Source organism: Gymnoscopelus microlampas, assembly GCF_963454915.1.
Source record: "Gymnoscopelus microlampas genome assembly, chromosome: 15".
Classification (NCBI taxonomy): domain Eukaryota; kingdom Metazoa; phylum Chordata; class Actinopteri; order Myctophiformes; family Myctophidae; genus Gymnoscopelus; species Gymnoscopelus microlampas.
This window is the reverse complement of record NC_139952.1, coordinates 24,533,922-24,547,750: the sequence shown is the minus strand read 5'-3', so window position 1 is coordinate 24,547,750 and position 13,829 is coordinate 24,533,922. Positions and strand designations below refer to the sequence as shown.

General features: G+C 41.7%; 1 protein-coding gene across 4 annotated transcripts in view; it reads left to right on the top strand.

The window, feature by feature from the left end:
• Positions 1-8,832, top strand: part of fam49al (family with sequence similarity 49 member A, like) — a 40,622-nt gene extending 31,790 nt beyond the window's left edge. For all 4 annotated transcript variants that reach the window (XM_084080948.1, XM_084080949.1, XM_084080951.1 and 1 more), the window contains 7 exons: positions 1,721-1,857; positions 2,621-2,698; positions 5,178-5,294; positions 5,830-5,909; positions 6,339-6,465; positions 6,790-6,860; positions 7,427-8,832. In XM_084080948.1, the coding sequence (XP_083937074.1) occupies positions 1,721-1,857; positions 2,621-2,698; positions 5,178-5,294; positions 5,830-5,909; positions 6,339-6,465; positions 6,790-6,860; positions 7,427-7,490 (674 nt within the window). In that variant the 3' untranslated portion in view covers positions 7,491-8,832. The remainder of the gene's footprint in view (positions 1-1,720; positions 1,858-2,620; positions 2,699-5,177; positions 5,295-5,829; positions 5,910-6,338; positions 6,466-6,789; positions 6,861-7,426) is intronic.
• The last annotated feature ends 4,997 nt before the right edge of the window (positions 8,833-13,829 follow it).

Below are 13,829 nucleotides of genomic sequence, written 5' to 3'. Positions count from 1 at the left end.
AACAGTGTGATAATACCTCCATCTACTATACCTCATCTGGTCACCCAACCACAGCAATAACAAGCTCCAACTAATAATTAATGGTAATGCATCAATGATTCATGCCTGCACTCTAAACATTATTACCTCTTGTTGACATCGCCCTAAACCCCCCTTCCTCCCCTATCTGCCCAGAGAAACAGATCTGATCACATGACACTTCTGTGCTTCTGACGAAGCCCCCCCCCCCAAAAAAAAAAAAAACACAGAACATATCCTTGTATCTTTTCCCAATGCACCGGCAGATCTGGTGCTCTCCCAAACATACTGTAGAACCACACCCCCTATAATGAGCACACATCTCAATGCCTTGATTTATATTGACTTGGATGGAATGGCAATCAGCATCATGTCAAGAAAATTGCCACGTATTTAGAGCTGCACCTTCGATTAATCAAATTGAGAAGCAGTCTGATTAGCCACTTAAGCCACTATTTTGTACTTCCTTGTACAACGGTGTCATGCAAAAATATACAAATATAACCGATCTACAATTTCACAATGTGTCGCGACGCATTTTGAGGTTGTTGCTGATTTGCTATTTGTGAAATCTATGATTTTATTAAAATCAATTACTTTTTATAATGAATTAAATCGATTACTTCGATTACCTGTTGTACCCCTATGCGTATTTCGACATTCAGCCCGCCTCGGTGGCGGTGCTGCCAGGCAGCGGTCATGGCTCTGCATGTGGGAAGAACATCAGCATGTCGGTGTCTAGTATTCACAGCTCTATGCTTGCTGAAGGGGTGACAGCAGGAGGGAGAGTTGGTAGAGTGGGGTTTCTGCCCGGGCCCTTTAGATGAAACGCATCAGCGCTGTATTTATAGAAGGCCCCTGTTGCATTTTTAATGCGAAGGAAGAGATGGGTCCTCGGGAGACTTTGGTGCTGAGGCGTTACTACACTGACTGTACAGTCTCCATACGGTCAGGGTTCAATGGGTTATCTTTTAGCATACATGTACAGTATGTGTGTGAAAAAGAGGGCATGCATGGTCACTGTTACATCAGGTCATGTCAAAGCATGGGCTCCCGAATCACACACGGTGTTGACTGGTACTACTGTACATGTGTCGAATTATGTTCTGCGATATGACTTTTGCTTTTGAGGTCTTAAGCACAATACATACTTCTGCCGAGGTCCGAACTCTTTTTCGGAAAGGGAGGTGATATAACTACAAATTGACCTCATTCTGTGCTTCAGAAAGCTTATAATGGGAGTCAGTGCTGCGTATTTACGCTATGCTGGAAACATCAGCAGCACGAGGAGGCGCCGAGTGTCTATTGTGCGCTGTGTGTTCACGTCTGACTTTTTATTATGCTTGCCAAGGAGTTTAAATATTTTCAACTCGGGCGTCTTGCGTTTTCAGCTGGGAAATAACGCTTTGGTGGACTTACAGCCTTATAGAAACATTAAGTTTCATCTTACAGTATGTGTGAAATATTGCTTGATAAGCATAATTTCTGAGTGTATAATCAAACTCTGAGAGTATGCAAATGGAACCAAATGGTCCCTTACAGGTCCATTTGGTGCCATTTGCATACTCTCAGAGATTGATTATACAGTCTCTACATTTGTACAGTCTCAAGAGTTCTAAGGGGATAAATTAACTTTGTCCATTGCAGTATGAGTATAAGATTTGGGGGTGGGAAGCTAACGCCTTTGTTTGTATGTATTCAGAGAATGCCCTGCGCAGCCTGTTGGAGGCGCTGACGAGCCCGCCATACGCTCCCATGCAGCACCTTGAGAGAGAGCAGGCACTGGCCAAACAGTTCGCTGAGATCCTCCATTTCACACTCAGCTTCGACGAACTGAAGGTGAGCAAGGAGAGGGAGGAGAATGAGAAGAGTTGCTTGAATAACACCAAGAAGCCTCGTACAGGAGCACATCACCCATTTTCAACCATATGTTCAATATAATTGGTCCTCACTAGTGCTCATTATAAGTTGCCACAATTTCCATCTACTCGCTTTGTGTCTTAGAGGTGGGCTGTGGAAAGTTCATAAACCTGCCTACTAATGACATCATCAATGGGGATTCCAAGCTAACTACAGCCTTTCTCTTCCTAGAAGGTTTGCATGCTATAATAGAAGTTATTGTTCTTGCACCAATAGAGTAAAAGAAAAGTCGTTGCCATCCATTGGTAGGTAGGCAGGTTTCTGAACTGTCCGCAGCCCACCTCTGAAACACAGACCAAGTAGACAGAAATGGTACCATCTTATAATGGACACTAGTGAGGATCAATTATATGACGATACGTTGACAATTGAGGTGAAGTGGTCTTTTGAGTACTAGTGTTGTTTTATCGTGTTTGTTTACCGATCCAATAGCTGCAGTAACACTACTGGTTGGTGGCTTTCACACAAACAAAAAAAATGAAATAAAAAATTGCAGAAATAGCAGAGCTACAAGCTCTGCGTGTAGATCGGCTATTGTTTCTGTTGTTGTGTGACACTGTAGTTTAGGCATTAATTTACTGGAAAAAATGTACAAAGTTGAACTACAGATACAAGGTTTCTGCCCGACAGTGACGATAACTTCTTATTAATCATTTCCCCATCACCTTCCCTCTCTCTCTAGATGACAAACCCAGCCATTCAGAATGACTTCAGCTACTACAGGAGGACTATAAGTAGGAACAGGCTGAACAACCAGCAGGTAGGCCTCGTCAGTCCATGTTTAAGTTCATGGCAGCAGTAACATTCATGTTATAAACGCATGTAAAAAGAGACAAGAAAATACATCACAACCAGAAACATTTACAAACTAAAGTGCTATGGTGCTGAAGTGCAATTGCCTAGGTCAAAAGTCAATCATTAAGCCTAATTGCGGTTGGATTCAAAGTCACTACAGTGCTTTGTGTGTATTCAATATGCTGTGGCAGCATACAAATATAGCAGTAAATCCAAATAATAATAAAAAATCACACCCTGTGTGAAGGTAGCGGCGCCTTTGATACATTTTGTCATCGATATGTGTTTATAATGTGTTTATAGCCATGTGTCACGTGAAGCTTGACCAATCACTTTGTTGACGGGTCTGACCAATCAGAACGTTGACGGTGAACACGGACAAAGTCAGGCATAGAGCAGCATATCCTGCATAGAGCAGTCCTATGTTGTCACGTGACACGTGACAACATATTGTCACGTGTCACGTGACAATATGTTGACGGATATGTTGACGGACATACGGACGGACGGGCATACAGACAAAGTCAAATGTAGGAGTGGTTGGCACCACTCAAAAACAGATCAATATTAGGTCGTTGAATATCTCTGTAATCATTTTGTTAGCACTTGTACACTTCCACCCAAGTACTCATGCTCTTCAAAGTTCATGTACGTATACACCTGACAGAATAGACCGTTCCACTAATAATCTGTCAATTTCAATCACTTAGCGCAAATGAATATTATCTTATATCTTAATGTTTTTTTTTGCCGTGAACACAGCTGCATTAGTGTAAGCCACGGTCGGTTGGTCTTTGATTGAGTGATTGAATATTTTATTGACAATTGAAAAATACAGCAGTTCTATACAAAAGTCAAATGGATTAATCACAAAAATGCCAAAGGCTTCTTTCCATTGTGTTCCATGTAAACATTCAACATCTATACAGGCAATAATACAACATACGAACAAGAAAATACATACTAAAAAATATGGAGTTCATCAATTCAAGTAAACTTAAAAAAGGAAATTGGGGGCCAGGGATAATAACGTCTGTCTGTCTGTCTCAGTTCAACAAGTTTTCGAGAGCAGACCGAATGTTGGATGCAGCATATCACAAATTATATGCTTCTTTAAAGCCACAATCTATCACTTTCATGTACATTGTCTCCCTCTCCCGGCACAGATAGGTAATTGACGGTGCAGCCAGTGCACAGTCTGCTTCAAACTACTTTATAGACATAAAACCAGTAGGTGTCCTACCCAACACTAAAGTGGACATTTATCAATGGAAAAGTATCAAACAACCACTGCAGATGTGTTAGTTGTATTGTATTAACATACTCTAATATTCAGATTGGTTCAAATAAAACGTTATTCATTAAAATAAGCCCTGGATTTCAGCTATAAGCACAATGTATTTGGCCAATAAAAGACACTGAAATGGATGTGTTAACTGTATACAACAAAGCAGAAGACAAACTATCACCCAGAATTGAACAGCTAAATAGATTAACTTATGAATTGTATTCATTTATTTTATCTCTGCAATCCTGATCCACACTGTAAAATGTTTTAATTGTCTCCGCCAGGCCGAAGGCGTGGCCGGTCGGCTGGATGGACGGGCGAAAACAGTCTCGACACTATGTTTTCACCCCTGTCCGTCCGTCCGTGTACAGCTAATCTTCGGCACTGTTGGACCGATCGGCGTGTACACGTGCACACTCCCTGGAGGCCAGAGCAGAACCTCTGCCCCAAATTTTTCCAATCGGCCTCCAGGTGGACGATTTCTGCAAATATTACTCCTACAGATTTTGTCCAAACATCACGCAAATCGGTACATATTATCTCTATAGTTATGTGATCAAGACAAATCTGTCCAATTTTTCATATTCTATCCTGATTGGCTATGATTGGCTTCTAAAGCTTGCAGGAGTGGCCCATATTGAAGAAGATGCCTCGAATCATGAGGCATTTTCCACCCAATTGTTTTTCAAATCACCACCATCAGACAGATTTTAGCTTAACACATTTTTTCTTACAACTCCTACAGATTTTGTCCAAACCTCATGCAATTCTGTATACATTATCTCTGTAGTCATGTGATAAAGACCAATCTGTCACATTTTTCATATTCCATTCCGATTGGCTTCCAAAGTTTGTGGCGGTGGCCCGTTTTCCACAAAATGCCACACATCATCAATGCAGCGCCCGATTGCTGCTAAACTTTGCACGCACATTCTCACTCGTGAATTTTGCAACATATCTATCTCCATAATGAACCTCCATCCCAACATTTTTTTATCTTCTCATGGTGGCACGACAACAGTCCACTTCACGTTTTGGCCTATATCTATGAACTATGAAACTATGAAAGTTGAGCAGGGAACCCCCTCAATGACCCCTGGGGGTCCCCAGAACACATGTTGAGAACCAGTGAACTAAGTGATTATTTGATTCACAGCTGGAAGCTGAGAATGAGGTGAACAACGAGATGGCCAATCGGATGTCTCTGTTCTATGCCGAAGCCACGCCCATGCTGAAGACTTTGAGTAATGCCACCACTAAATTCGTCTCAGAGGTAAACCAAACCTACTCCCCTTATTCATAAACTCCCTCTTCTGGCTTTAACCACTTAAACCCTATATAGTTTGTTGCACACAAAATAGCGAAAATAGCTGATCTACAAGCTCAAACTTGTAGATCTACTATTTCTATTGAATCTTCTGCAATTTCCGTCTATTAAGACGTGCACAGAATGGACGCAAGGGTTCATGTGGTAAAAACGCCTTGTCTGCGATATACTGTGCATGCTGTACTTTTCTGACTACTTCAATGCGTCTGGACAGAATATGCATTTAAGAAATACCATTCAGATAGATCAAAACTTCAGTTGCCGCCATGGCCATGTTTTTTGTTTTGTTTTTGTTTGTTGCAAAAGTGCAAATAAATGTTTTACTAATATGCTTTGTCTCCATCTTGTGGTTAAATGCTGTTAGTGTACTTGGATGGATAAACTTGAGTCTCTCTAAATTGCCATCTTTCTCTCTCTTTCTCACACACACACATACAAACACATTCTCTATTGACCAGTGTCCTCTTATATTTCTTTCCAGAATAAGACATTGCCCATAGAGGACACCACAGACTGTCTAAGCACCATGGCCTGTGTCTGCCGTGTCATGCTGGAGACTCCGTAAGTGGCCTCCTTTCGTTTGCCTCTCCTCTGTCCATCCCCCGTTTACCTCTCACCCGTCCCTAGCCCATGAAACTCGAGCAACTCCAATGACTATTTACTAGTCCTTTTTAATAGAGTAGACTACTTGAGACACTAAATTGATGACAAGTGCTTGAGTTAAGTGTACAGTACCTCTGCCCTTCACCTCAGGTTTTATGCTAAATTGCCTCAAATCGAATATAGGAGTCGTTAGTGACCTGGGACCGTGATTACAAAGTGCTTCAGATGCTTGTGGTCCTCGATTGGCTCATTCTAAGCTGTAAAACCAGAACATGTACATATCAATTTAACTCAGAAAGTAATAAAATAGACTTAAAGAGTTATTGTGCAATCTGTAAGTTTTATGCCTTTTTTTCATCTTACTTTTTCCATCTGTGTCTGTCGTAGGGAGTACCGTTGTAGGTTCACTAACACAGACACCATGCTGTTCTGTATGAGGGTGATGGTGGGCGTCATCATTCTCTACGATCATGTCCACCCAGTGGGGGCTTTTGCCAAGACCTCCAAAATCGATGTAAGTGCTGCAAATGCACACACACACACACACAGATCTACAACAAAAAAGCCATAGAGAGCATGCACATATACACTACCTGTAAATAAACTAAAGTCTAGTTGTGTAGCTGTACAGTATGTGTGTTTCTGGTTAAGAGTCTCTCAACATGTTTAAATGTGTGTGGGTGTGCGCTGTGATTGGGTGAACGGTAATGAGTTGGTTGACCTTTCCCTATAGACTGATTTATACTTTTCCGTAAAATGGTGTCACGTGCTGAAAATAGCTGATCTATAAGTTTTTTGGCAAGACAGCATAACACTGTGTTGTCTTTGTGCGCTGCAGATGAAGGGCTGCATCAAGGTGCTGAAAGAACAACCATCCAACAGTGTGGAGGGACTCCTCAACGCACTGAGGTAGTGTGTGTGCATGTGTGTTTATGTGAGAGAGAGAGAGAACAAGGGAGAGAGAGGTAGTAACAGAAGGAAAATACGGAGAGAAAAGAATGAGACACGCAAAAGAATATGGATACAAAGGGATCATACTGTAGATGGTGACAATGGATTTAAGTTCATTAATACATTGTTAAATGACCCTTTAGTTTTAACATCCTTTAGCAAATAAGAAAAAGGTGTTGATCGACCTAGGGCTGCAACTAATGATTATTTTCTACTTTGTAGATATTTTTTTCAATTCATTACCAGTTTATTAATTTAGGCCAGACATCTTGAAATGGAATAAATTGGAATGAATTTCTCAAGCTGTGAACAGTGCACACAAGAAATGTTTACAATACACATCCCTAGACAGATTATTCAATTACAAAAAAATGTTTTGATATATTTTATGCCAATTGATTGACCAATAATCAATTATTTGATTAATGGTTTCACCCCTGGACGACAAGTACATATTTCAGGTTGATTTAAATAGACCTTCATCTGTTTCCATGTGTCTCTCACATTAATTTCTCCTCTTCCAGGTATACGACACGGCATCTAAACGATGACAGCACTTCCAAACAAATCAGGGCCCTCCTGCAATGAGAGACGCGCGGCAGAGAGGAGGACGAAGGAGAGAGGGAAAGAGGGCACACAAAGGAGGAGCGGAGGAGCAAAGGGAGGAAACCAACACCAACGGCTGAAAAAAAAAAAAACCTGTTTGTTTACAACGAACGAAAAACGGTCCCCAGGTTCACAAAGACCTGATGATAAAAAAAGAGGAAAATTATTATATATATTGTCAGCTGTCCATCATTCTGTCTCTCATTTTATAAAATAGAAAAAAAGAAATAAAGACAAAAGCCAGGAGAATAAAATATAGATATATATTAAAGAAAAGTGCAACACGGACGCCAGATGAACATAGGTAGTACTAAAGAAAAATAAGAGGAAGCTATATCGCAGAATCAAAGACAAACATAGACTGAAAATGTATTAAAAGAAGAAAAAAGAAGGTTCATATCCCAACGTTAGTTTGACGAGTATTTTTGCACACACTTTGAAAGCAACACGGTCTCTCCACTTAGTAAACTGGTGAGGTTTAACAAAGCCTCTTTCCCAATCCAATTCCTTAAGCCTTGTCTGCGGTCCCTCGTGGAGGCATGCAGAGGGTCAGTTTTCGAGGCTGTAGACATAATAGTGGTGTGGTAGGGTGCCTGGCCTTGCGCCTTCAGCTGCACTGACCTCAGGCGACGCACTGAGCAATGTGATGGATGCCCTCCGGAGATTTGCTTACGCCTGTTCACGTCTTCTTTTTTTTCCCCTCATCAGTGCAGCTGAAGGACAGGAGGCGAGGGAAGGACATGAGGAGATAAAGCCAACTTCGACTTTTAGAATGCCTCCATTATAGTCAAAATTCCTCTTCATTCATCATCATCAAGCCATTCATTTGCATCAATGGGATATGTGGGTTTTTTTCTTTCTTTTTCCATGGCACAAAAAACATCTTAAGTAGTGTGCTCGGCTTATGCGGTTCGTTCTCCACACAAAACCGTTGTGTGTGTTGTTTGGCTTTACTTTGAACGATGTTGTTGCTCTGTGGTGCTAATGTGGTTTAGGACACAATAATAGCTTATAAGAAATCATTTGGCTCTAACTGGCGCAAGGCCACCGGACATGATAACTTCATTTAGCCTTTTGATCAACACAGACATGTGAATTCAGGAAAGCCATAACTCCACAACCGCTCTCATCCATTCAGTGATTTTAAACGGGTGCTTTTAAGAGGGACAAATACAACATGTGCCGTGTTATGTGTGTCCCAAGACAGGAGAGGACAATAGTAAAGGCTGAAGAAAGGCATTCTGGGAAAAACCGCAGCACACTTAATCCTTCAACCAGTGCCAAAGCTGATTGGTTTACACACTTCTTCTTCTTACATCATCTGCCATGGGAAGGGGGGGGGGGGGGGGGGGTCAGAAGTGTGTGGGGGTGGGAGTTATAGCCTTGTAACAATGCTTGGTAATAATGAAAGAATGACATCACCACACACGAGATCAAAACACAACAACACACAGAGGTATGTATTACTATAGTTGTGAGGACAACAACGTTTTAGGACGGCATCGTCTATTGACACTGGTGCGCAAACCATTTCTCTTGCGAGGACCAGGAGAATGGTCCTCACAATGTCTGTTTCTGAAATTCTTCTATATCTTCCAAGTATAGTAATACAAGTACACACACACACACACACACACACACGCACACTCTCTCTCTCACTCTCTCTCTCTACAGGAGATCAGAATGTTTCCGTGTACATAAGTGAGGCTTTTTCCCCCCATCTACCATCTACAAGACTAGTTTGGTCTTTTCTTGAGGAAAAACACACAAACAACTGCATACAGTCCATTAGAGTTCTTTCTTTTTAGCGAGGCTGGTTAAGAAGTAAACAATTGAATAAATGGGTATTAAAAATGAGAATTTAAAAAAAGATTCAAACAGAGATTCAAAAGAAGTGCTGTACTTTGGATGTCTATAGCCCTTAGTCTATCTTAATTTGAACTTATAATATATTTTCTATACAGGGGTATGTGCACAAGCATATTCTGTATAAATATATAGATGGCATGTTGTAAAAGTTCTGACAAGAAATGTGTAAATAAGGTGTTTTTATTCATTTTTAATTGTTCAGTGATGCTGAAATTGGGTATGTGTTGTCTCTCAGAATTACCATGCGTTTTGGCTTGGACCATCGGACTTGCCGTAGTCATAGGTTTTCAGAATTCCAACTTCATATTGGCGAATGACTAAACTGAGGGAGGGGAGGGGCTATCATTGTTGGGGGGGCTGTCCATTTGCTTGTTATTTTGTACATTTTGTGCAACAATAAACTTGTCATTTATTACATTCAACCATGGATGTTCTGTGTCTGCGTGGTTAGTCTTTTATTTAGAAAACGGATCGATCCGTTGAGGGAAATGAGAGGAAAGAAGGCTGGATGACAGGGGGGTAGCAAACCAGAACGTGAGAGGGAGTTGGGAAGGAGGAGGTGAGGGCAGCCATGAAGAGGAGGAAAAATGGGAAGGCAGTTTGCCCAGATGACATACTGGTGGAGGTGTGGAAATGTTTATGAGAGACAGCAGTTAAGTTCCTCACTAGACTGTTCAACAAAATCTTGGAAGACCAGAAGATGCCTGAACAGTGGAGAAATAGTATACTAGTACCGATTTTCAAGAACAAGGGGGATGTACAGAGTTTTGGTAACTACAGAGGTATACAATAAAGCTGATGAGCCATAGCATGAAACTATCGGAAAGAGTAGTGGAAGCTAGGCTAAGAGGAGAGGTAACAATTAGCGACCAGATTAAGCCAAGGAAGAGCAGTGTGGTGCGAGTGACGGACATGTTCACGGTGGGGGTGGGCCTGCGTCAAGGATCGGCACCGAGACCTTTCTTATTTGCATTAGTTATGGACATGTTGACAGATAAAGTCAGGCAGGAGACCCGCGGACAACATTGTTATATGTAGTGAGACGAGGGAACAGGTTGAAGAGAGCCTGGAAAGGTGGAGGTATGCACTAGAGAGAAGAGGAATGAAAAACAGCAGGAGTAAGACAGAATATGTGTAACTAAACGAGAGAGGACAGTGGAACAAGTTAGGATGCAAGGAGTAGAGGTGGCAAAGGTGAAGGAGTTTAAATACCTTGGGGTCAACTATCTAAAGTAATGGGGAGTGCGGAAGAGAGGTGAAAAGGAGAGTGCAGGCAGGGTGGAACGGATGGAGGAAGTCAGGAGTTATCTGTGATGGAAGGTTACCAGCCAGAGTGAGAGGGAAGATGTATAGGACGGTAGTGAGACAAGCCATGCTGTAGTGTACGGCTTGGAAACAGGGGCACTGACGAAGAGACAAGAGGTGGAGCTGGAGGTGGCAGAATTAAGGATGCTACGATTCTCATTAGGATTGATAAGGAAGGACATGATCAGAAATGACTACACTAGAGGATCAGCCCAGGTTAGGTTTGGGGATAAGGTCTTGCTCAAGTATACTTCGACACTGACTCTGGGGGAACCCGGGATCGAACTGCGAACCTTCCAGTTCCCAAGCAGTCGCTCTACCTCCTGAGCCACTGCCGCCCCGTGGTTGCTCATTTCTCTCGCAAAATCTGGCAACACTGGTCAGGAGGACTCTCTCAAGCTGGACCAGTGGTTCCCAAACTTTTTTGCTTAAGACCCAAAAGAGAAATTTGATGTCTCTCCCGGACCCAAACTAGTGAAAATAGCCAATCTACAAGCTAATTAATGGACTTTAAAATGTATTTTTATAATTCTTTTGAAAAAAATGTTTGAATTAGTTTAATACACTAAAATTGTGATTTTTTTGAAAATCTTTTGAAGAAATAATAATTAAAAACAAAATGTAGGAAACAAAAAATAAAGGGGTATTTACTCACGACCCATACAAATTGGTCCGCGACCCACACATATGGGTCCTGACCCACTGTTAGGGGAACAGTGAGCTAGACAACTCTTCCACACTCTTCGAATGCTACAGAGAGTCTGTACTTCCGCCTCCTGAATGTCATTATGCATAGCAATCTACAAAACAGAAGAAATCCGCATTGCTAATAGCATTTTTAAAAGGTCTTTAATGATTAGATGATTATCAATAAAGAAGCTATAAGCGAGTGCAGGTATTTCTATTGTTTTGTAAAGAATCTGGCACCCAGTTGAACCTGAGAACCGTCCTTTGGGTTGAGTGCGCCATTCCTTTGAAATGCACAGTAATCTGTCATCTGATCATTTCTGTTCACAGAAATAGATCTTCTTTCAGATATATTTTTGAATTTCCATTTCTGTTAATCAGCAAGCTAGGCTTCAACTAATTCGATTCACATCAGGACTTACAGTATTTATGCAACTGCAAAGGCAAAATGGAAGTGGGGGAGGCTGGACATCTGCTTTATTTTCTGCCGCTTACAATGTATAGACTGTCACGGTGCGTTTTAACAGCGGGCGATTAGGATAGTATTTTCCGGAAGTGCATTATATGTCTATGAGAGCCGGCAACTACTGGCGATAGGGCGAAGTGGGCGGGGGGCGATGAAAGATGGATTTTCTTTATCTTTTGGACGATGTCGCCCGGCGATCGCCCGAGAGTCGCCCGCTGTTAAAACGTACTGTTAAGTTAGCATTTGAAACTTTTGTGGGCCAACAGTCTTTCTAGACTAGGAGGACTCCCAATACAGGCCTAAAAGCTTGATTTATACTTAGAAAGCGGTGTAGATAGCCATTTTCAGCATGGTACACTGTCACGCAACGGGTTATAAATTAGGCATGAGTAGTAAGACGCTGTCTATTCTTGTCAACGCTGTGCGACGTGGCTATAAATTAAGCTTAATGGAGCTGTGTGATGTGACAGACAGATGCTCCAGTAAAACAGAAATGGGATACAGGCCAGAAAACTTGTAAACACCCACTGAATCAATCTTATTCTTTCAACTCAAAGCTGCAATCTGAAAAAATTGATGTCCAACCCGAGATTCAAACACAGGTTTCACGCACAAGGGCTGACATTTTCTACTGCTGAGCAAAGATGGAAAGCCCATTTTGGCTGGGGAGATATTGTGCTATTGCGCTTTGAGCTTCAGGCAATACCTTGTGTCAACCAGTAGTGGTCCTACCAGAACACATAAATACATTTGTTTTATTTTACAATACAAATTGACAATACATTCCCAGCTTAATTTGCTTCGTGGTTTGCGTGGTCACCTGTAAAGAAGTGTTTTTTTACCCATTCTGAATGATATTGCACATTGTATATGTTAGTGCCTTCAGTGGTGCTAACAACTTATCTTTATTTCAAATAGCTTCAACAAGGACAACCACATACGTATATGAAGTAGATGCATTGAATATATTCATGCTGTAGCCTAGGTAACAGCGATTTACAGCTGGTTGAGGTGGGGTTAGATTCTGACAACTCTGCTGAACTAAATCTGCCTTATTTTGCAAAAGATTGCACTGTTAAGCCTGATTTATTCTTTGTCGCATGGCAGAGTAGTGCGCCAAAAATAGCAGATCTACAAGCTCACAATATGTCACACAACATGGAATAAATTACTCAACTCACTCTTTCTTCACTCACTTCACTCACTTGAATTCCCCCAGTGTTGATCTGCCTTTCACTTAAGCAGTAATGTGCTAATCTAACCAAAAGGGGGCAGCTTGAGATCACGTTGAGGAAAAACTATACTGTCAAACAGTACCAATACAAATGCATCTCTAAACATTCAATAGTACTGTTCATTTCCTGGCCTTGTGGAACTGTGGAGACAAAACAAACAGCGACGTTCTCTGAGCCAGTCAAAATTTCCTCATCAAGTAATTTTTGGTTTCGGGCCTTGTGGCTGATAAGCTATATTCAATAAGAGCGAGGAGGGTGTCTTTTCTTCCTGACCGGTACAGCAAATACTACGATAAAACACACAAGCACTGGGCTCTGTTGGAGTCTATACAACACCGGGCCCATGTGAGTTCTGGCGGGCAATGAGGAAGGATAGTGAACTAAGCTGGTGACCTTAAAGTGGGCTTAACAGATATTTTGGCAAACCCAACGCTGTCAACTGTAGCATTAGCCTGGAAGTGCTGTACAGTATGTGAGTGTTGGAATGTGTAAAGTAGGGCAGGGGGACACAGGAGAGGGTGCGAGAAGTTATATATGGAAAAGAGAACAGCGACCAGGCACAAATGTACCATCTTGTAGGGTAACGCTGCCCCAGTCCACTGTTGCAAGGGGGATGCAACCAAGTCCAAATTAACATGATGATAAGGGAGGTGGACCTGTAAAGATAGCAGGCAAATACCTCCCTAACAGTGGAGGGGTAGATGGTGGGGAAAGAGAAGGGAACGGAAAACAGAGAAAGCATCAGCCTGTTAGATTAAT